Source organism: Candoia aspera, chromosome 5, assembly GCF_035149785.1.
Source record: "Candoia aspera isolate rCanAsp1 chromosome 5, rCanAsp1.hap2, whole genome shotgun sequence".
Taxonomy (NCBI): domain Eukaryota; kingdom Metazoa; phylum Chordata; class Lepidosauria; order Squamata; family Boidae; genus Candoia; species Candoia aspera.
Genome location: NC_086157.1, coordinates 115,318,287 through 115,341,384, shown reverse-complemented (window position 1 = coordinate 115,341,384; position 23,098 = coordinate 115,318,287). Strand labels below are relative to the sequence as shown.

Sequence of the window (23,098 nt, the reverse complement as noted above, 5' to 3'; positions counted from 1 at the left end):
GGCTTCCATTTCCATTCTTTTGTTTGTTAATACAACATATGCAGATATAAAAATATAGATAGATAGATTCATTTCCCTATTTTAAGAAGTACATCAACAGTACTCTTTGCTTATCATTATCATTATTATCAGTCTTATTATAATCCTTTTATTTTATTTAAAACAAAGGTATATTTTCAAAAAAGAAGATATGATCTATCAATAAACGGATCATTACTGAGGTTGCACAATTATTACTCAATATGACATTAATAAAAGTTCCAAGCAAAGTATATTAAGTTATTTTTATGATATGAAAAAGAAGTATACATTTTTTAGTTTAATTAATAACTTCTCTTATACCTTCCCCGTGTTCCATCTAGTCATGTTATCTGAGAGGCATAAAGGGGGGGGAATAAAGGGGGGGGAAGGGGAAAAAATTAAACAAGGTTTAGTGGTGGCAATAAGAGAAATAGATTCTGCAGAGATTTTTCCAGAGTTTATGGGATTTCACTTAATTTTGTGGCGGGGAGGGGAATAGGAGGAAAGGTCTGTTAGGTATGTTTGCCACCTTGAGTTATTTATAAAAATAATAAAGGCGGGACAGAAAATAAAAAATAAATAAAATATCACCCTGCTAAAAATTGGCCATTTTGCCGCTGAATTTTGGGGGTCCAATCTTGGGGTTGGAGGGCATGAAGAAAATACAGGTAGTCCTCAATTTACAACCACAATTAGGACAACTTCCGTTGCTAAGCGAGGCGGTCATTAAGTTAGTCACGCCCAATTTTACGACTTTTGCTGCAGTCGTTAAGCATATCACTGCAGTCATTCAGTGAATCACATGGTCCTTAAATGAATCACATGGTTGTTAAGTGAATCCGGCTTCCCCCATTGACTTTGCTTGTCAGAAGCCAGCTGGGAAGGTTGCAAATGGTGATCACATGACCCTGGAACACTGTAACCGTTGTAAATAAATGCCGGTTGCCAAGTGCCCAAATCTTGATCACATTACTGTGGGGACACTGCGACTGTCATCAGCGCAAGGACTGGTTATAAGTCACTTTTTTCAGTGCTGTTGTAACTTCAAACGGTCATTAAACGAATGGTCGTAAGTCTAGGACTACCTGTAAGAGAGCATGGAGGAATGGGACTGGTCTGGAAGTTGGGGGAACCGTCTCTCTCCCTGGGCAGGCATCTCCAGTGGCCCTGCTGACAGGAGACCCCACCCCGCAAAGGATGAGAAAGGTCCCTCAGGAGATGCAGGAGAAACCACTCACGGCTGCATTTCTCCAGCCATGCCCTTGGCTCCCAAGGCCCACCAACCCTCCTTTCTTTTGCAGGATTAGGTACGGAGGATTGCTCCGGCAAAAGGTATCTCCAGAACCCATGGATTCTGCTTTTGAAAGCACTGTGAGTATCTCCAAGTCCTTCTCAAGGGTGCTTTCCCCAAGCTTGCTCCTTTCCTCTGAAAAGCCTAAACTTCTGAAAACTGCCTAAGGCGGGGTTTCTCAACCTTGGCCACTTTCAGATGGGTGGGTTTCCACCCCCAGAATTCCCCAGCCAGCCCTGCTAAGCAGAAGCAGGTCCAGAGCAGTGACGGCAGGCGCTCCCAGCAGCTCACTGGGGCTCCCGGGGCCTGGAGGTCCAGGGCAGCGTCTGGATCTTGGGGCAGCTCCCCCAGATAGGAACAGAACCATTTGCAGATTTGTAGCCCACCTCTGCAACGCTTTGCCGAATGGTGAGATTAAAGTCTAATGGTGCTTTATTAGTGCCCCCTGTCCACTTTTATCTTTTACAGCCTTAATGGCCTGGGTTTTTTAGAGCATTTCAGGAAGGCCTTTCTTCTCTAAGATTTCTCCTGAGAGTTCCTCTTTCAGTTTCCCCAGACTGGGAAGTTGGAAAAATGAAAAGAAATCTCTCCTCTTCTATTTTGAGAAGAACACTAAAAACACGTGCCCCTCACTGGCTATTCCCAACCTGTGTTTCTTGACCTTGGCCGCTTTAAGGTGGGTGGACTTCAACTCCCATAATTCAACTCTGGGAGTTGAAGTCCACCCACACTGGCTGGGGAATTCTGGGAGTTGAAGTCCATACATCTTAAAGCGGCCAAGGCTGAAAAGCACGGTCCTAAACCAAGACCACACGTACTTTTAGGTAGAAGGGGTTAGCACCCCCTCCCCTCCAAAGCTTTTTCTTCCCTTCCAAATCCCTTGAAAAGTGCTTCACGTTTTCTGACCTGCAAACCTATCCAGGCTTTTTCCGCCCAGGGAGATGGGCTGCTTCCCTGCAGGAACAGATATTTAGGACTCACACGTCCCAAATCCCCACGCAAACCAACCTGGCTGCTTCGAGCGACGGATTCTCTTTTTCCAGGGATCAGTGGCCGAATCGACTGAAGCATCCACCGAAGGGTCCGTCGAGAAAGAACCGCCAATGGGCCAGAACTGAAGTGGGATCGGTTTGGTTTGCCCGAAGACCGTTTTTTATAGCCGCGTCCACCTTCCAATACAGCGTCCCTTTCCGCTCGGGGCATCTCAGCCCCAAATTGCTCCTGGGCTCCAGAAAGAAATGTGTATGAAATACGGGCCTGAGATGCCATTCTCATGAGTCGGTGGCTTCTTTCAACTCCACCCCCTGCTCCCTCCCTTCGGAACTGAAGGCCCAAGAAGATGCTCCCCAGCCACAGCTGGGTTTGGGGTGGCTGGGTGGAAGAGGGTGTAGTTCTACCACTGCCCCGAGTTGGAAGCAGATTTTAAAAATAAATTTAGGCCTGAATTTCTGGGTGACATGGACCTCCTCCAGCACAAAGCGAAGCGCATCCAAGTCCCACATCTCCATGCGCCAAGACAGTGTTCCCCAACCTTGGCAACTTTCAGACGGGGGGACTACAACTCCCAGAATTCCCCAGCCAGCCAAGCTGGCTGGGGAATTCTGGGAGTTGTAGTCCCCCCGTCTGAAAGTTGCCAAGGTTGGGGAACACTGTGCTAAGAGCTGGGCATCACATGGGCTAGGAGGACAGGTCCTGATCCAAGACCAGGATCCAAAAGAGCATCCCCCTTAACGCTTTGGCCTCTGGTCCTCCAGAAAAGCAAAAGCTAAAAAGTGGGCATGCTGGGCAGGTCTGCGCCGGTGGACCAGGCTTGCCACTTTTGGCATGATGGGAAAGGTTAACGAGGAAGGGCGAAAAATCCGCAGTCCGGTAGCCCCATGGACTAACCCTGCGCTCCTCTGCAACGTCAGGAAAGGGCCGACGCCCCTGTTTCTCCCGTGGGGGCCCAAGGGTGTGAGGATTGATGACGGGGGGACTTTTTATGACACCCATCAGCAAAGGGCCGGGAGCGCGCAAGGACCGCGCGGCGCCCCCCTCGCTGCGCATCCGACCGAAGGAGCCCGCGGCGCCCTTCAGACCAAAAGCAGAGTCCCCTTCAAGGGGGGCTCGCCTCGCGTGACTGCCCCTGCAGGGTAGCCTGAAGTCCCGGGATCCCCGCTCCGAGGACCGACCGCCCCAGATCCCGTGTGGCTTCCGAGCCCAAACCGGGCAGCAGCCGGCGGTGCCACCTGCTTGGTAACCGCAGGGAGCCGGCTTCCAGGGGGTCGGTGGAAGGCCGACCAGCAGCATTCACACAACCGGAGGAGGGAGCGTTCTGGAGGCCGCCGGGCCCTCCTGCGGGAAAGGCGGGATTTAAACGCGTGAAGCCAGCGCGCCGAGCGAGGCCGCGGTTAGCCCGAGGGTTGCGCGTCCGGGCGCCGTGCACACTCCACCCGTCTGGCTGCGTTTAGCGCTCAGGTTTGCAAGAGAATAAGCGACTTCTGCGCGCAGGCGACGCGTGTCGCGCGAAGGCGGCCCGGACGCACGCCCCTCTGCTGCCCCGACCCCCCCGCCGGCCGCGCGCGCACGCCCGCGCAGCCCCGCGCCCCGGCCCCCCCGCCGTTCCCGGGCGGACTCGCGCGCGCCCCCTGCGGCCCCGGCCTGGCCTTGCCGGGCCAGAGCGGGGCGGAGCCTCGGTCTCCCCGCCTCGGAATTCCCCGGAAGAGGAGACGTCACTCGTTCCCCCGAACGCTCGCTGGGGGGGGGCTGACGTGGTCGGCGCGGCGATGGAGGAGGAAGAGGAGGTGGAGGAAGAGGCGTGGTTGATGGAGTCCCTGAGGCTGTGAGTCGCCTTCCCTGGCCGGGGGGGCTGCAACCCCCATCCTCCCCAGCCAGCCCCCCCGCCTCCACGTCCCGGCCTGCTGGGCGGTGTAGTCCCACGCCTCTGGAAGGGGCTTTGCGCCCCCGCGCCGCGGAGGGAGGGGCGGCCCTTGGCTGGATGCGGAGCCGCCACCCCCTCCTAGCCCGCCTGCCCTCCCCCCGCCTCCCTGCCCCCCCAGGACTCCAGCCCCTCATTTTAGCCGGGGGGGGGGTTGTTTCCAGAATCAATCCAGCGGGGATCCCTTGCGGTCCTTTCGGCCGGCGGTGTGGAAAGGTGGGGGGGGCGCGGGGGGAGTTCTGTTACTGAGGTTCGCCGTTGCATGAATCATTGCAATATCATTGGACTGTCACCCCAATAAATAGGGTGCTTTCAAAGGCCCCTCTCCCCAGAAAATCATGCCACCAGTGTGTTTCTCAACCTGGCAGCTTGAAGACGTGTGGACTTCAACTCCCAGAATTCCCTAGCCAGCAAAGCTGCCTGGGGAATTCTGGGAGTTGAAGTCCACAGGTCTGAAAGTTGCCAAGGTTGAGAAACACGGCCCTTGTGTATTCACAGCTGAGCAAAAGCAGGTCCCTCGGTTTGCTAAACTCGACCAGCCTTCATGTCATCTGTTTTCTGTGCTGCCAATCCAGGTTGTTGGTTTTTTGATTATGTGCCATCAAGTCAGTGTCGGCCCTTCGCAACCACATACGTAGATTTTCTCACGACAAGCCTTGTTGGTTAGGTCATGGCTTATCGAAGTAGGGTGTGAACGCAGAAAATGGGCTAATTCAGGGACCGGTTTCAAGCGTCACGTGGGCACCGCCCATCCTCTTCCAGCAATGACTTGTGACTTGGGGTGCTCGGCCCCAACTCTGCTTTCGCGATGGCCTCGAGTACTGTTACACCATTCGGACAACCCCAAGGCTTGCAGGGCCAGGCCAGGCGCTCCTGCTCCGGTGGGCTCAGGATCGAGAATGGCAGCCTTCGGCGGGTCTGAGAGTGGGGCGGACTGTTTACCCTTCCTTTCCACGTCTGAACATGCGCCCCGATTCGTCTTGCTTAGGTACAACGACCTCCACCTGTTTGAGCTTCCCAGGCCCACCAGAGTCATCGAGTGGACAGAAGACCAGTGTGAGTGGCGGTTTGTGGCCTTTCAGGGCTTGACCCGGATGAGTTGGCGGCAGCTGCTGTGGGTGGGGCGTCCAGGGGGCATTTCCACACCACCGAGTGGGATCGTGATCCTTCCTTTGCCCCCGAGGCAGCTACCAGCCGTTCTGGGTAGAGCAGACCATGAAATCAACTCTGCAGGAAGTTTTATTTTTTTATTGAGATGGGGTATGATCACCCACCCAGGCCAGGCTCGCTTGTTGGCACTGGGAGGGAAGACTTCGAAAAGCACAGGGGATGAGGAGGATGGATGCCAGCCAACCTCTTCTGCGTCCAACTCACACTTATGACCATTGCAGAACATCACACCGCCCCTGCAGTCGTGTGATTGCAATTCAGACGCTTGGCAGCTGGCTCACGTTTACAACCAGTTGCAGCATCCTGCGGACACGTGATCACAATTTGCAAACCTTTTTGCCGGTTTCTGGCAAAAATCATCCATTGGAGAAGCTGGATTTGCTTAATAACTGTCATGAAAATGGTCATAAAATCGGGTCTGGTCAAGTGGTGACTCACTTAACGACCTCACTGCTTAACAATCAGTTTTTCAGTCCCTATTGTGGTCATTAAGACTACCTATATAAGAAAAAAACTTCCTGCTGCGGAGAACTGGACGAGCTGATTCTCGCATCTCTTCCAACCCTACAATTCTAAGGTTTTATTCTAATCCAGTGTTTCTCAACCTTAGCAACTTTAAGATGTGTGGACTTCAACTCCCAGAATTCATGGCTGGCTGGGGAACTCTGGGAGTTGAAGTCCACACACCTTAAAGTCACTAAGGTTGAGAAACACTGGTCTATCGCATGGCACTTTTATCAGAGCTGGCTGAAACTAATTGCGCCAATGGGGTGGGTGGGGAGGAGGCGGAAAGGAAAATGCGGGTCCCCGGTGGTGTGGCATGCTTGTCTGGTGATGTTGCAACACTGGGGTGGTCTGTGATTCTCTCTTCAGGCATCTGTGTGGCCGGATATGGGAACAAGGGCAGGAATGAAATTCTGCAGCTCCTTCTGCCCCTCAGGCTGCTTGCAAAGCAGAATAAGGTAAGGCAGAGGTGACCTGGGAAAGGTTGTCTGTAAGGTAGTGGCTCTCCAATGTGAAAGTGCCCTGTGGAACTCACAGCCACAAGATGTAGGGACTGCTGTTAACTTAGATGGCTTTCTAAGGGAATTGGATCAATTCACCCAGGACAGGTAACCCAATATCTGGATTTGTTGTGATCCGCTTAACGACCCATGATTCCCTTAATGACCATGGTGATTCGTTCAACCACCATTGTAAAAATGGTCATAAACTCAGGTCCGGTCACGCAGTGACTCGACTTACAACCGCAATGGCTTATGATGGGAATTCCCAATTGGGGTTGTAAGTCGAGGACTACCTGTAGTGCCCAGCTCAGTGGCAGCATCGAGCTGACTGGCTGATCATGGAAAAGATAGGCAGGGTCAGCCCTGGTTCACTGGGGCTGTTGAGGAGATGGCTTAAAACTACAAGAAATGAGTTTCAGGCTAGACATCGGGAGGAGGCACCTGGCTGCGTGAGCTATCATCCCGGGGAACAGGTGCCACATGCAGAGTAAGTTCTCCTTTGTTGGAGGTCTTTAAACAGTGGCTGGATGGTCGTGCATCAGAGATGCTCTGGGGATCCTGTGGGGAGGGCTAGATGACCTCTAGGGTACCCTTCAACTTCGTGATCCTAAGTTAAAAACAAAAGTGGCCAGGAGTTTCACTTGTCTTGAAGAACCCTTTACTGGCTGGTGCTTTGCGCTGGGAGCAAGCCAACTTCCCTTCTATAAAATCAGAGGAGGTGCAGAAGCTGAGAGCCATTAATATCCACCCTGGGCGCCATGCAGGTACGGTCACCCAAGTCAGCGTGACGGCTGATGGGAGCTGTAATCCTCACACTGGAAGAGTGTCTGGTTGGGGAAGGGGGCCTGGGATGCTGGCTACCCTTGGGGTGGAACTTCTGTCTTCAAGCTGTCTCCTACGAGTGGATCCTTGGACTTTTGCAGGGCCTGTGTCCAGAGAGAGATTTCAAGGTGCAGCGGGGTGGAATGTGTGATCGCCCCGTGTACAGGCTGAAACATGTCCCGGAAACCAGGTAGGTGGGTTAAGACTGTGCCGTGTTGATGACTTAAGTTGGGTGAGGAGGGCCTAAAAGGAAAAGGTAAAACAGCATTTGAAACAAACAGTACTGGCCCTCAGACAGCCAACATGAGCGCTAACCTGGGCCAGAGATATGGTGGTCTTGTGAATACACTGGTGAGTTTCGCACGTTGCACACAGCCATGATGTGGTGGGTGGGACTTTGATTCTTAGGGTCTGAAGCAGCCTTTCTCAACCTTTGACTCCGGGGGAACTCATGAAATGTTTTTCAGGCCTCGGGGAACCCCTGCCCATTCAGGCTCAAATGTAGGCCGGAAGTTACAAAAGTATTATATTCATTTATATAATAAGCGTTCTTAAACCAGAAATAAAGAATGAAACTTCCCTCTTGAATGTGAAGTTGCCTGAATTTGAAATAATTTTTTAAATAAATCATGCTCTCCCAGGTGACCTCTTGCGGAACCCGAGGGTGCCACGGAGCCCTGGTTGAGAAACCCAGATCTGAAGCATTCGGGATGCTAACCGTGGTTCAAGGGCACACAGCCCAAATCACCATGGCCCACATGAAGTCTCTCTGGGGCCCCTTCAGAATGGTCACCAAATCCTAACTTTCACATGACAGAAGTGAGAAGTTACTAAGCAGATTAAGTCGGGTTCCCATAGTACGCTGAAATCAAAACCCAGGTTAACCCAAAACAGTTGCCATGCTCACGTCATGTGTTTCTGAATAAGATTGGACCGCATGCTGGTGGATCTCTATTGTGTCATCGCCTGTGGAATTCATCGCCACAAGATGTGAGGGTAGTCACCACTTTGGATGGCTTTCAGAGATATGTATCCAAGTAAAAACCCATGTTGGGTCTTCGTGGGATGGTGTGAGTCACCCGTGGTGTTCAGACAACAGCCAAGTTCCTACCAACATCCTGACCCACCAAGTGCCCAGTTTAGCCTTGTTTAGGGTGTTGTTCAAAGCAAAGCAGCAAATGGTCTCATTCTTAGGTGATTAAGATCCAATCAAGCCCAGGGGCTGGTGCCATTGTGCGTCTCATGATGTCATCATGCAAGCAACAGACGTCAGTCATTTGCACAATGACTTGAGGACAAGTGGTGAGAACAGACTTGCCCCAGACCTTCTGGCCTTTCTCAAGGCCTTAAAAATTTGGCTTTGCCATCAAGCCTGGGGCCCTGATAGTGGGGGTCAGCCCGCTTTGTGGTTATACCGATTGTGAGGAGTTGCGATTGTTCTCGGCTGTTCTTTTTTGCTGTGTTGTGTTGTTTACGTTTCTAATTATTGGTTCTGTTTTTCCTGTTTTTATTTCAATTGTTAGTTGCCCAGAGTCATGTATATGAGGTGGGCAGCCATGTGAATTTATTAAAGAAATAGATAGGTAGATAAGTGACATCAGCCTTAATAGGCACACCAACCAAGAAATCAACTCCACAGGGACACTAAAACTGCTTTGATTGAAATTGGCTACAATAGCCGAATCTTGCAAGGCTGATTGAACTGTGCCTCCTCCCCCTCCTTATGCCCATGTGAATTAGGGAGGTGTCTGCCTGAGCCACTTCTACATATTTTCTGCTTGTTTGGACTTAAGATGGGTTTTTCCCCTTAAGTCCCAAGCAAGCAGAACATATGTAGAAGTGGCTCAGGCAGACACCTCCCTAATTCACATGGGCGTAAGAGGCAAGTCCCCCAGGGGGTTCTCGTGGCTGAGGATGGGTCTCCTTGCTCCTAAACCAGCACCTTCACCATGACACCACACTGGCTCTGATCCACATTACATAGTACACCTAAAATGAAAGGAGAACACCCTGTGTGTGTGTGTGTGTGTGTGTTGGGTAGACAACTGTCTTCACCACTCTGTTTTTTCTTGATCTGTGCTTTCAGCTTGCTGGTGACAAGTGGCCCACCGGACACTGCACTGCAGGTCTGGTGTGTGGAACCAGATGAAACAGGTGCGTGAGCAACAAACTGCCCAACTCCCCAACTAGGTTTGTTTGTTGGTTTCAACTTCAGGACAGCCAGACCCCACTCATAGTTTGGGAGGACAAGGACTAAAACCAAATGTTTTCTCCTAGAGAAATAATCCCACATGGGTAACCGGTAGCTTTTGTGTCAGGCTAATGAAGCTGTAATGGTATGTGAGAAAGACCTTGGGAGAATGGGCAGAGACACTGCCAGGGAACGGCCAGATAAGAGAGGGCTTAGCCTGCAGCTGCGTAATGGGCGGAGAAAGAGGCTCAGGAGGGACCCTCCCTGGTTTCTCGGGCTGCAAAGGAGATGGGGGTGGGGGGAGAACTGTACCTTCAGATTTGCAATCTTCTGTTAATGTAGCTTTACAATGAAGTAGAATGAGCTCAGCTGGTCGTGTTTCCTATCTGGCCTACCTGGTAAGGCTGACAGGTGCCTAGACAGGGAGATTGGCACTTTTCTAGATGCCAGTGTGATTTCGGCCAGGCACCTAGCAGAAAACCAAGGGGAAAAATGCTGAGCCTCGATCTCTTAAGGTGGGGAAAGTGGTGCTTTGGAGAGTGGATGGAAAAAATGAAGCCTCCTGGAACTTCTTCATATTCCTTCCTCTCCTCGTCTCTAGATATGATTAAGCTCCTGAGCATCGTCTCTCCCACGAAGACAGAGGAGTGTTCCTGGTCCAGAATTGCAACTGGCTGCGCCACGCCTGCTCGCGTCCTCCACGGGCTGAGAATGTGCAATCTCCAAATGACGGAAATTGAATCCGGGCAAAGTCTCTTCGTGGCAGGCAGGCGGTTTGATTGAAAACCCTCTCCAAAATCCAGGGGGGGGTTTTTTCCCTTTCTTAGGAAGAGAGCTTCCCAAAGGGTTAGAAATAGGGAGAGATGCTGGTTTTTCTTCTTTTTGCTCCTTTCTGCTTCTTGATCTCAGATTAACTTCAGGGGATCAGGAAGGGGAATGGATAGACTTAGCATTAGTAATTAGTATAAATAGACAAGCATCTAGATCAGCATTTCTCTTACTTGGCAACTTTAAGATGGGTGGGCTTCAACTCCCAGAATTTCCCAAGCAGCATGCTGGTTGGGGAATTCTGGGAGTTGAAATTCACCCATGCTGGCTGGGGAATTCTGGGAGTTGAAGTCTACACATCTTACTTGGGAAACAGTGGTTTAGATTCTTTCTGAATGGAGAAGCAATCAAGAACTGGTGCTTTTAAATAAGTTTGTGTTCTGTATTTTATATTTTGTATTCTGATATGGCCTAATGGATAATCAATCTATTATGATGATGATGATGATGATGATGATGATGATGATGTTTGGGTGTATGTATAATTCATTGTTTTAAAAATGCCAGGCAAAACATCCAGTACGGTTCATTGATTAGATGGATGGAATATTTCTGTGCCATTTTCCAACTGGTCAAATCTCAGCTCGGCTTACAGCAAGGGATAAATTTTATCCGATCCAATCAAATCCAGTCAGTGAAAAAAGGGAGAACTGATTCATTAAAAAGATAGTGGAAAAGGAAAACAAAGCAAAATTTGTCCCTGACCTTTACCCAGAGGAAGCTGGGGTGAAGACCAAAAGGGTAGAAACTCTGCATTGGTTTCTGGAGTACCTGCAGGAGAGGTCAAAAAAGTCAATCAAAGCCCTGCCCTTTTTTAAAGGCCTTGTGATGCATATAAAAAAAGGGGCAGGGCTACAATGGCGTGGTGGCAACCCCCATTTGCACTTCCATCATCCCTGGGTGGATGCCTTTCTTGGTTTCTTTTACGAGAACAGATTTGGGGGGGCGCCATTTGACCCCCAGTTCCCAGGGGCAGGATTCTCTCCGGCTCAGCTCTTTCCTCCTTCCTCCTTCAGCCTCCGCCAGCCCCGATGAAATCGCCACCCTGGACTTCCTGGACAAAGCCACCGCCGTGGTCTGCAGCGCCAAAGGGCAGCTGTTCCTGGCCGACGTCAGGCAGCCCCAGGGGCTTCTGAGAGCGGTCGAGGAGGCCCAGCCCCCATGGGCACCAGGAGAGGGGATGAGCTGGTGTGCAGGAGTGGGCCCTGGAGAGATGCCCCTGGTTGCCCGCCTCTCGTCGGGAGGCCTTGTGGTGCTGACGGATATCAGGCGCTCGTCCAGCCCCCTGAAAATGGCCCGGTGCTGCGTGCCAACCCCTGCTCTCAGTGGGGCAGACTTCCTGTCCATCAGCTTGGCTCCTGTTCTGGGGGACTGCCTGGCAGTGTCAGGTAAGTGGTGATGCTGCTTGGTTTTGCTAGGCCACCCGCTGGGTTTACTGCCATTTGGCCTTGTGGGCAGAGGCATCTGCAGGGGCGTGGGGGTCTGCAAAGGAGAGCAACTGAAATGAAAAGCGGGCTCAGTCTGCAGATGGGCTCAGCCCAGTCCAGGCGCCTGCGGGACGCAACCAGGATGGGCAAAGGGGCGGGTGAGCGTAGAGCCTACGCTCTTGAGTCAGAGGCGGCCTCATCCCTGCACTCGCTTCCAGCAAAACCACGTTTTGGGGGATTTGCTGGTGGATATTATTTATTTATTTATAACCTGCCCCAACATCAGAAATCATTTAGACCAGTGTTTTTCAGCCTTGGCCACTTTAAGGTGGGTGGACTCCAACTCCCAGAATTCCCCAGCCAGCTTTGCTGGCTGGGGAATTCTGGGAGTTGGAGTCCACCCACCTTAAAGTGGCCAAGGTTGAAAAACAGTGGTTTAGACAAACATAATCCCAACCCAACCTTTGTCTAAATGATTTCTTTTGTTGGCGCAGGTTATAAAACAGCACGCTTTATTTATTTAAAATACCGCCCGAAACTCATACCGATACGGAGACTAAATTGGCAGTTTTAGAGGCTGTTAACGCATTGGGACCAAATGGTGGATTCAGAAAGATGTCGGAATTGAATCAGTGGCTATCTGACAAGCTGGGGCAGTCCAAACCTCTCCCCCAGTCGCTCAGGTAGCTTAGATCACTTACATCTTGGTCAGCCTGCCCATGAGCTCCAAAAACTTCGAAAGGTTTTCCTGTGTTTTTCAAACAAGGTTCATCTTCAGGGGCAAGTTGACACATGAGTAACGGTCAGAATTATGCTTGCATCCCAGCACCTTCCAACTACGCCCTTAATGCAAGAAAGCAAGACAGGTAGTCCTCGCTGTGAAGCATTTACTTGCGTTTCTTGTCTCTTCAAGGTTTTGACGGGACCGTTCAGGTCTACGATACGCACGGCTGGGACTCCTCAGGGCAGGAAGCCAAGCCGGTGTTCATTCACAAAGGACACACCTTCGGCACCCCAGGCAAGGACGGGGGCAGTCCGGTGGTCACCACCCACAGCTGGCACCCTTGGAAGCCCCAGACATTACTCTCTGCCGCAAGTGACGGGTCGCTGCATGTGTGGGACTGGTCTGACCCTCGAGCGAGCAAGCTGTCCAGTGTCACGCCCTCTGTCCCCCCTCCCTCGGGGAGCATCCCCTGAGGTCCCCTGCAATCCCGGCCCTCCAAGGCACATCCTGGAAAAGGAGTCTCTAGATGTAAACGGTATGTGGGAATGACCTCAGGAGACAGGAGGAAGAGCTGCAGACGAGGCAGCCGTCAGATGAGAGGCTGCGGAGTCCGCAGAAGGAACGTGGGTGGGGAAAACATCTCAGAAGGGACCCTCCACAGTTTCTGGGGCTGTAAAGGCAAGGCGGGGAGGAGAGATGTACTTTCAGACTTGCAAGATTCTATTAATGTAACCTTACAATAAAGTAGAATTAGTTCATCTGGGCGTGCTTCCTGTCTGGACTACCTCGCAAGGCTGACATCAATCAAGCAAGCCTGAAAGTACATCTCTCCTCCCCCACTCACCTTTACAGCCCCAGAAACTGGGGAGGGTCCCTTCTGAGATGTTTTCTCCACCCACATTCCTTCTGTGGACTCCGCAGCCTCTCATCTGATGGCTGCCTCATCTGTAGCTCTTCCTCCTGTCTCCCGAGGTCATTCCCACACACCATTGCACCACAGGAGAAGTGCCTTCTCCTCCCCCCACCCTGACCCCAGTGCCTTCAAGAGGAATAGCCAATTTTGCAAGGAGGTGGTTAGCTGAGGTCCACGGCTGCTGTTTGTCCCACAACCTGAGGGTGTCCAGGAGCATCTGCATGTGTCAGAAAACGTCCAGATGGTGCCACGACCGGGTGATTGAAGCCTGATGCTTTGAATGCCCTGTAAAAGGGGTGTCAGGTGGGCCCAGGGTGATAAGGTGCTTCTTGCTCTTAATGTTGGAGATGGTGACTTCTCTTTCGCTAAGATTTTGCTGTGTCTTCCTTTCAAACTCTGGGTTTTGCTAATCGGCCCTTCCAAGTTATTTCTTCCAAATCATGAGGGTTTTTATGTCCCATGCTAGGGGGGCTGGTATTTCATGTTTCCAATTCCTCGCCTACTGCCTTTGGCTCTTGCCCAACGGCTGGAAAATAATAAAAGAGGCAACGTTTTCCTAAAGTTGCACGGCCTTGTCTTGTCCTGTGTCTTGCACGTTCCTTGTGACTTGCAGGCCTTCGCTGACACCCTAAGCCGGCCCCTGCGCACGAATGACCGGATACTTTTTCTAGTCCCAGGACAAAATTAGAGGCCCAAAGAAGGCAGAGGGTCCATTTCTGCAGGGGCATCCGTGGGGGGAGGGGGCTCAAAGCAGTCAAGCTCTTGGGATTTTTTGACACCCCTGCCCCCTCTCTTGCACTTCTGCCACTCGCAGGAATGCAAATGCGAAGGGTTCTGCTTGGGTTTCTACACTTGCCTGTGTTCACACCTGCTCTGTAACCCAGTCAAGGCAAGACCCCTCGTTGTATTCACACTGCATGCAAACCTCAGTGGCTGCAAATCTTGCTTGTTTTCAGTGGCTTAGCCTGTTGCACGTAACCATGCTTCCATGTCTGATGGAAACTCAGAAGAATGGGTTAACTCAGAAAATTAAGCCCACTGTGTGAAACCCAGGCACCTATTTTTTTTTATTGGTGTTGCATTTCCATAGAGGGCTCAGTTCCCATGAATTTGGGGTGCTGTGTGAATGCACTCAGGAGATGTGAAGTTATAAAGAAGGCAGACTGAGGACAACAGAGCCTAAATTTGGATGGGTCTTTTTTGCTGTCAAACCAAGATATAAACAGCCACACCTTCAGACATGAATGGAATGACAGCAAGAGAATAAACCCCATACCTGAAATATTTCTGTTGGAAATCATCAGTTCTATTCTGGGGCGTCCCTTGTGATCTTCTCCAGCTGGCCTGCTGAAAGGTGCATGCCCAGTTTGGTGGTATTGGAGATCCAGAATCCCTGGGAGTTGGGTGGCATATCAATTTAATAAAGGATAATTATAATAATAATCCAGAAGCCTTGACTCTGGAGAAATGGATCCCATCAAACACTACATCAGTGGCTCCTGTCAGGTTCCAGGAAGCAAAACCTCAGAACTGAGGCCACAGGAAAGATGGGGTCAAAAACGAGGGTCAGAATTGTCTGTGTGTGTGTGTGTGTGTTTGTGTGGCTGAAGTGGAGAATGCCTGGCATTGTCTGTGAAGCAAGAGTGGGGTAGACAGTCTCCACATCGCGTTCCACCCCCCAGAAATCCCTTTCTAGCCCCACAACTGGGGAGGCTGAAATGTTGGGCCCCATCATTTGAAGGCAGCCTAAGAAGTTGAACAGCCCACAGAGTGCCTTGCGAAGCCTTAAGGCAGGGTTTCTCAACCTGGGCAACTTTAAGACGTGTTGATGTGTGGACTTCAACTCCCAGAATTGCCATGGCTGGCTGGGGAATTCTGGGAGTTGAAGTCCACATGTCTTAAAGTTGCCCAGGTTGAGAAACACTGCCTTAAGGCACCCCCCCAACTGGGTGCCAGTGCTACCCTTAACTCCCACCCCCGAGAAAAGATGCCGCCGTTTGGTCCTGCCTAGTCAATAGTGTCCGCACTGCCCCTTCCTTATTTCTTGCTGAGCTATAACAGCAATGGCATGATTTAGTTTAGTTTATGGATTGTGGGCACATACATTCATATATCATTTTAGGTTGTTGCAGTACTCCTAAATGTGACAACCCCTGGTTTAAGGTATTCCGCAAAGCCGGAAAAGGGATTACTTAGGAGCCAGGGTTAAAACGTGACATCGTTAGTCACTAAGTTAATTTGTACCTGTGGTTCTGACAGCCCAAAATGACACTACAGGTAGTCCTCACTTAATAACCATTTGTTTAGTGATGGTTCAGACTTAAGGTGGTGCTGAAAAAACCAACTTCCAACCGGTCCTCACACTTACGACCATCGCAGCGTCTCCACAGTCACATGATCACAATTTGGGCACTTGGCAACTGGTTTGTATTTATGACCATCGCAGCATCCCATGGTTAGGGGATTGCCATTTTTTGGTCACAGGATTGGCCAGCTTCTGGCAAGCAAAATCAATGAAGAACCCCATGATTCACTTAACCACCACATGGTTCGCCCACAGTGATTCGCTTAATGACTGCCAGAAAAGGTCGTAGAATCAGGTTAGATTTGCTTAACGACTGCTTCGCTTAGCAACCAAACACCCAGTCCCAATTGTGGTTGTTAAGCGAGGACTACCTGTAATTGGACCAGCAATCTCCATCTCCAGAAATGCTGGTGTCCCACAAGCCACGAGAGGTCCAGCAAGTCTTCAGAACATCACTACCCCTTTGCCCATTGTCCCCTTCCTCCTGCAGTGGGCACAGCTGCTGGACTCACATGGCTACTGAATTAACTTGTTTTCTGCATTCGTGCAATACATTAAACTATAAACTAACTGATCCAACAGGCTAAAAAGAGAAAAGGGAACCAAGACTGGACTTAACCAGGTTTAGCATTGTGCGCAGGTGCAGCCTTTATAACTGACTTGAGAAAGTGTGTTGTGTGAAGCAGCCGAGTGCCCAAACAGGCAGAACCTCCCCAGCTCCATTTTAGCCTGCACGCTTATCCGCAGACTGACCGCTGGCCACAGCCGTCCGAGCACTCCTGGCCTGTCACGGAGAGAAACGAAACCAGACACCATCAAAGGGAGGTGGGACCTTTTCTCGGATTAATGAATTAGAATAATTTATTTGACAAAACCACAGAAACCATCACAGAAAGGGGACGGAAGCCAAGCTAAGAACAGGACGAAGGGACCACATCAGCAAATGGACCACGCGGCTGGGTTAGCGGGGCGCAGCGGAGGGCCGGCAGATGTGCGGATGCTGCTCTCCACCTGCTGAGAGGGGGGCGGCCATGACTGCATTTGATCCCTGCCTGGTCCCAGAGCCCCGATCTCGGTGTGGGGGACAATGGGGAGCCTAAAATGTTTCCCCAGTCTGGAAGGGCACATTGTGAGGACCCAGTGTCACACACAACAACGGGGTAAAGGAAGGCGAACACTGTCATCGTCCATCATCATCAACCTGGGCATGGCTGTAGGGGAGGCTGCCCCCCATCTGGGGCTGTGACCCATCAGCTTTTAGAGGGCACGGCTGAGTTATGTGGGCAGGGGAGCCAATGACCATTTTAATATGTTATTTCTGTCCAAACCTCTTCAAGTCACAGGCAGCGTTCACGTCACGCACCGAGCCTTCGTCTGCTTAACTACGGTTCATGGAATAGACCACAACTAACTGGATTCACAGAACATACCAAACCATAAATCCTGGTTTAACAACCCTATCAACAGATTTCACACGGGATGCTACTCCCCAAAGCAGCAAATCAGATTTGGGTTCAGCAGCATCCTGGGACACCCATCCAAGCTCAACTTTCGAAATTAGGAAAATGACGTCATTCTGCCAGGAGAGTCCGGGGGGGACTGGGACTTTGCAATCAAAACCCTGTCCCTTTTCATGCATGGGAAAAATGGTGTTTTGACATAACCACCCCGCTCTATAATCTGCCAAGAAAACGTCACGAAAGCAGCGTCCCCCCAAAGGGTCAGACAGGACTTGGTGCTGGCCCAGGGGACCTTTCACCTTTCACCTTTCACTGGAGAGTTTGATGTTGACACCACCGGGGGGGGGGGCAAATTTCTGGCATTTCTAGAGTTGAGAGAGAAGTGGGAGAGTTGGCTGGTGTTTGTGCTTAGCGGGTTGTGAGAATCCTCCCGATGAGTCAGTTGGATCCTGGGCTCTGTGCAAGCCAGAAAATAAGTGTGTCCTGTGAACCTGCCAGCCAGGAAGCCAGGCCTGCTGGAGAAGAGGCTATGGCATGGTGCCACTTGGCCAGGAACGTGGCACTTGGTCCTGGGGCCGCCGATGGTGAAGAGGGAGGCTGCAGAAGGGGAGGTGAGCCAACCTCCAGGATTAACAGCGCGCTGTGACTTGTGACTCCTGGCTTGCTCCCCATTTTCACTCCCCGCCACGTCCCCCATGCCTTTTGCAGCCCTGGCCCCGACCCTTAAGCTCAAAAGCCACCAACGGGCTCTCTCTGATCACGAGGCTTTCAAACACCCACAGAAATGGCCGCCCCTCCATCTTCCGGCCACGCACAAGTTAATTTCAGCATGCACAAAGAGGGTCCTTTCCTTTCCCTCCAGTCCCCCCTAGCAGCTGGTCCCGAGTCTGGGTTTGACGAAGGAGGAGCAATGGAGGCTCACTCTCCATCTATGCCTCTTCCCCAGTAGAGCAGACAGCAAGTACAGTTGTGACACAGCGTCCCCCCCGCAGCACAGACACAGATGCGCACCCACACGTGCCTTAAGCGTGGCTCATCGGCACGGCTCGATTCTTAGAGCCCACCAGCAAACTTGGGGCTTGCAGCTGACCTCAAACCCAGGCCAGGATTTGCTGCAGGGCTGATCTCCCCGCAGGCTCCCGATCGACATTTTAAAAAGAAAGCAACTTCCAAAAACTTATACAAAAGAGGAGAAAACTAGAGCTCGGGTGTTAGAGGTGGAGACAGAGAGAAACGGGGGGAGGCAAGCAGTTTATCTGTCGTTCAGCTGTGGCGAGTTTGTCCCGTCCACCTCCTCTTCCTCCTTCTCGTCCTTCATGCATTTCAGTCTCTGCCGGGCGAAGTCTTCAAAAACGATGTCATCGTCACTGTGGCAAAAGAGGAGAGGGGCACAAGGAGACGGGTGAGAAGAGCTGGCATGCAGACGGGGCTAGGGGAAACTCGGCCTGGGACTTACCTTTCTGTGGCCAGCGCCATTTTCGTCTCAAAGCTGGAACCGTCTCGCAGAAAGAGGAGCTTCGAAGCATCAACTGACCAGCTTCACATATCGCACTGAGCCATAAAATGATTGGGGTGGGTAGTGCATCTCGACCAAACCCAGATAATAATGGTTTATTCAGTAAGTTAATTAGATGTGGGTCTGACTCCTGGAGACTGTATGGACAAATGCTTGGCATCTTGACCTGTGCCTCATGATAACCTAGTTCTTCCAACTTGCCAACCGTCTCTGTAATCCCATCCATCCACCTTCCCCATTGTCTTCTACTCCAACCTTGTCTTCTACTCCAACCTTGACTACTTCCAACTTGCCAACAGTCTCTGTAATCCCATCCATCCACCTTCCCCATTGTCTTCTACTCCAACCTTGACTACTTCCAACTTGCCAACAGTCTCTGTAATCCCATCCATCCACCTTCCCCATTGTCTTCTACTCCAACCTTGACTACTTCCAACTTGCCAACAGTCTCTGTAATCCCATCCATCCACCTTCCCCATTGTCTTCTACTCCAACCTTGACTACTTCCAACTTGCCAACAGTCTCTGTAATCCCATCCATCCACCTTCCCCATTGTCTTCTACTCCAACCTTGACTACTTCCAACTTGCCAACAGTCTCTGTAATCCCATCCATCCACCTTCCCCATTGCCTTCTACTCCAACCTTGACTACTTCCAACTTGCCAACAGTCTCTGTAATCCCATCCATCCACCTTCCCCATTGTCTTCTACTCCAACCTTGACTACTTCCAACTTGCCAACAGTCTCTGTAATCCCATCCATCCACCTTCCCCATTGTCTTCTACTCCAACCTTGATTACTTCCAATTTGCCAACAGTCTCTGTAATCCCATCCATCCACCTTCCCCATTGTCTTCTACTCCAACCTTGTCTACTTCCAACTTGCCAATGGTCTCTGTAATCCCATCCATCCACCTTCCCCATTGTCTTCTACTCCAACCTTGTCTACTTCCAACTTGCCAACAATCTCTGTAATCCCGTCCATCCACCTTCCCCATTGTCTTCTACTCCAACCTTGTCTACTTCCAATTTGCCAACAATCTCTGTAATCCCGTCCATCCACCTTCCCCATTGTCTTCTACTCCAACCTTGTCTACTTCCAATTTGCCAACAGTCTCTGTAATCCCATCCATCCACCTTCCCCATTGTCTTCTACTCCAACCTTGACTACTTCCAACTTGCCAACAGTCTCTGTAATCCCATCCATCCACCTTCCCCATTGTCTTCTACTCCAACCTTGTCTACTTCCAATTTGCCAACAGTCTCTGTAATCCCATCCATCCACCTTCCCCATTGTCTTCTACTCCAACCTTGACTACTTCCAACTTGCCAACAGTCTCTGTAATCCCATCCATCCACCTTCCCCATTGTCTTCTACTCCAACCTTGACTACTTCCAACTTGCCAACAGTCTCTGTAATCCCATCCATCCACCTTCCCCATTGTCTTCTACTCCAACCTTGACTACTTCCAACTTGCCAACAGTCTCTGTAATCCCATCCATCCACCTTCCCCATTGTCTTCTACTCCAACCTTGACTACTTCCAATTTGCCAATGGTCTCTGTAATCCCATCCATCCACCTTCCCCATTGTCTTCTACTCCAACCTTGACTACTTCCAACTTGCCAACAGTCTCTGTAATCCCATCCATCCACCTTCCCCATTGTCTTCTACTCCAACCTTGACTACTTCCAACTTGCCAACAGTCTCTGTAATCCCATCCATCCACCTTCCCCATTGTCTTCTACTCCAACCTTGACTACTTCCAACTTGCCAACAGTCTCTGTAATCCCATCCATCCACCTTCCCCATTGTCTTCTACTCCAACCTTGACTACTTCCAACTTGCCAACAATCTCTCTAATTCCTTCCATCCACCTTCCCCATTGTCTTCTACTCCAACCTTGCCTACTTCCAACTTGCCAATGGTCTCTGTAATCCCATCCATCCACCTTCCCCATTGTCTTCTACTCCAACCTTGTCTACTTCCAACTTGCCAACAATCTCTCTAATTCCTTCCATCCACCTTCCCCATTGTCTTCTACTCCAACTTTGCCTTCTACTCCAACCTTGTCTACTTCCAATTTGCCAATGGTCTCTGTAATCCCGTCCATCCACCTTCCCCATTGTCTTCTACTCCAACCTTGCCTTCTACTCCAACCTTGTCTACTTCCAACTTGCCAATGGTCTCTGTAATCCCGTCCATCCACCTTCCCCATTGTCTTCTACTGTACTTTAATTTTTCTACTCCACCACCCACTCCCCAAATATGTGAATTTCTCCTTCCTAATCATCCCCTCCAGGGAACTGCCCCTTCTATGCCCCAGAGAGCTGATGCTCCTGGGATCTTGCTTCTGTAATGCTGGGTTTGTGCTGAAACAGAAGCAAAGTTGGGAAGGGGCACCAGAGGCTAACTGCAGGCGAGGAATTTGATCCACCCAGCAAAAGCGTCGCTAGTTGGTCATTCCCATTCGGGACCAACTGTTCTTTCAACAAGGTCTCAGGTCAAAACACTAACAGCTTTTAATTGGAAGTCTGGAACATTTCACTCCAGGAGGCAGAACTAAGTTTATCCTAGCAATATATACATATACATATACATAGATGTATACATGTATAGATATGTCTGTGTGTGTTTGTGTATTGTCCTTCCTTCCTTCCTTTTCTTCTCCCTCCCTTCCTTCTAGATTGAATAACCAAAACTGATGGTCTCCTTTGGGTTAAAGCAAACCCTTTCCTCCCATATTATCTGCAGACTCAGATATCTGGATCTGCAGATAATATGAATTATGCCAGTTAAGATGAACTGCCAGATTTCAATGGAGATTAATGTTAAACTAAGAGGTGGTGGTATGGAGCCTGCAAAATGGTTACCCTGTTTACAAAATGGATTGTCCTATGCTGCGGATTACAGGTAGTCCTCGATGAAGTTACAACAGTGCTGAAAAAAGTGACTTGCAGCCAGTCCTCACGCTTACGACCGTTGTGGTTTCCCCACAGTCATGTGATCAAAATTCGGGCACTTGGCAACCGGCATGTATTCATGACAGTTGCAGTCTCCCAAGGTACGTGATCATTATTTGCAACCTTCTCAGCCAGCTTCCGACAAGCAAAACCAATGGGGAACCATAGGATTCACTTAACAAACACGGTGATTTGCTTCACGACTGCTGCAAAAATGTCATAAAATTGGGTGTGGTCACGTGGTGCCTCACTTAATGACCACATTGCTTAATGACAAATTCTCCGGTCTCTATTGTGGTCATAAGTTGATGACTACTCGTATGGTTTTAATGGTTTTGATGTGTTTTGATCGTTTTTGTTCTTGTTTTTGTTATTTATCTGTATTTGTGTTCTTACTGTGTGAGCCACCCAGAGTCATGTATGTGAGATGGGTGGCTGCACCAGTTGAACAAGTGAACAAATAAAGTTTAGCCTGTTAAAGGGGAAGACTTAACCACTGGGACTAAAAGCTTCAGGCAACCAAAACAGGAGGAGCATCCTAAGATTTTGGTTCCTATGCGTTCCCTCTGTCACTGCTGGACACAGAATCATAGACTCGCAGGACCAGAAGGGCCCTTGGAGGTCTTCTAGTCCAACCCCCTGCCCAGAGCAGGAATCCTCGGACCATCCCAGCAAACGCCTGTCCAACCTTGACTTGAAACTCTCCCGGAAGCTGGCCTTTCCACGGCTTCCCAGCTGTCACCGGCCAAACAGATGTTGCAGGGGGCTGTCCCATTTCCCAAACCTGTGAGCTCCACGTTGCCAGAAGCAGCAACCGAGCAGAGTTAAAAAGGGAAAGATGCTGCGGGGAGCCAAGCCCTTCTCAGTGCCCCCTTAGCGGTCTCTGAGCAAGGGAGGGCAGAAGACCCCCGTATCAGAAGCCCGGAGGCAGAGAAGAAAGGTGCTGGCGGTGTCCTTCTGGCTTCCACGTGCACATAGGCACGGCCAGAGCTGGGGTCATGCAAAGGAGGAGAAGGAAGAGAAGGCGCACGCTGGGTTGGGTGCTCAAGGGTTGGGGCGAGAGGTTCGAACCACCGATCTGCCAGCGCGGGTGAGTTCACTATTAGTGAGTTACAAGGCAGAGGATTGAAATGGCTACATAGATAGTCCTCAACTTATGACCACAATTGGGACCAGAACTTCTGTCATTAAGCAAGGCAGTCGTCAAGTGGGTCATGCCCGATTTTCAACCTTTTTTGCTATGGTTGTTTAGCAAATCACCACAGTCATTAAGAGAATCACATGGTCATTAAACAAATATGGCTTCCCCCATTGACTCTCCTTGTCAGAAACTGGCTTGGAAGGTTGCAAATGGTGATCACGTGACACCAGGACTCTGCAACCATCGTAAATACATGCTGGTTGCCAAGTGCCTGAATTTTGATCACGTGACGGCAGGGATGCTGCGATGGTCGTAAGTGCGAGGACCAGTCGCAAGCACTTTTTTCAGCACAGTCGTAACTTCGAATGGTCACTAAACGGATGGTCGTAAGTTGAGGACTACC

The 23,098-nt window shown here is 50.5% G+C and overlaps 2 protein-coding genes across 3 annotated transcripts in view; one reads left to right on the top strand and one right to left on the bottom strand.

The window, feature by feature from the left end:
• Window positions 1-4,055: 4,055 nt before the first annotated feature.
• On the top strand, window positions 4,056-12,969 carry WDR73 (WD repeat domain 73). The gene is made up of 8 exons (XM_063306013.1): window positions 4,056-4,133; window positions 5,218-5,285; window positions 6,273-6,361; window positions 7,330-7,418; window positions 9,315-9,382; window positions 10,021-10,185; window positions 11,264-11,635; window positions 12,588-12,969. Exons 1-8 carry the CDS (start codon window positions 4,078-4,080, stop codon window positions 12,869-12,871), a joined length of 1,191 nt encoding a protein of 396 aa, XP_063162083.1. The 5' UTR covers window positions 4,056-4,077; the 3' UTR covers window positions 12,872-12,969.
• A 3,480-nt stretch (window positions 12,970-16,449) lies between these two features.
• ARRB1 (arrestin beta 1) overlaps window positions 16,450-23,098 on the bottom strand; it is an 83,594-nt gene continuing 76,945 nt past the window's right edge. For both annotated transcript variants that reach the window (XM_063306011.1, XM_063306012.1), the window contains one exon: window positions 16,450-18,443. In XM_063306011.1, coding sequence (XP_063162081.1) covers window positions 18,329-18,443 — 115 coding nt within the window. In that variant the 3' untranslated portion in view covers window positions 16,450-18,328. The remainder of the gene's footprint in view (window positions 18,444-23,098) is intronic.

Excerpts from the sequence above, each read along its gene's own strand:
- WDR73 (XM_063306013.1), top strand. The coding sequence starts at position 4,078 with ATGGAGGAGGAAGAGGAGGTGGAGGAAGAGGCGTGGTTGATGGAGTCC. Across the intron at positions 9,383-10,020 it reads TGTGGAACCAGATGAAACAG|ATATGATTAAGCTCCTGAGC; the intron begins GTGCGTGAGCAA and ends CCTCGTCTCTAG. Across the intron at positions 10,186-11,263 it reads GCAAAGTCTCTTCGTGGCAG|CCTCCGCCAGCCCCGATGAA; the intron begins GCAGGCGGTTTG and ends TTCCTCCTTCAG.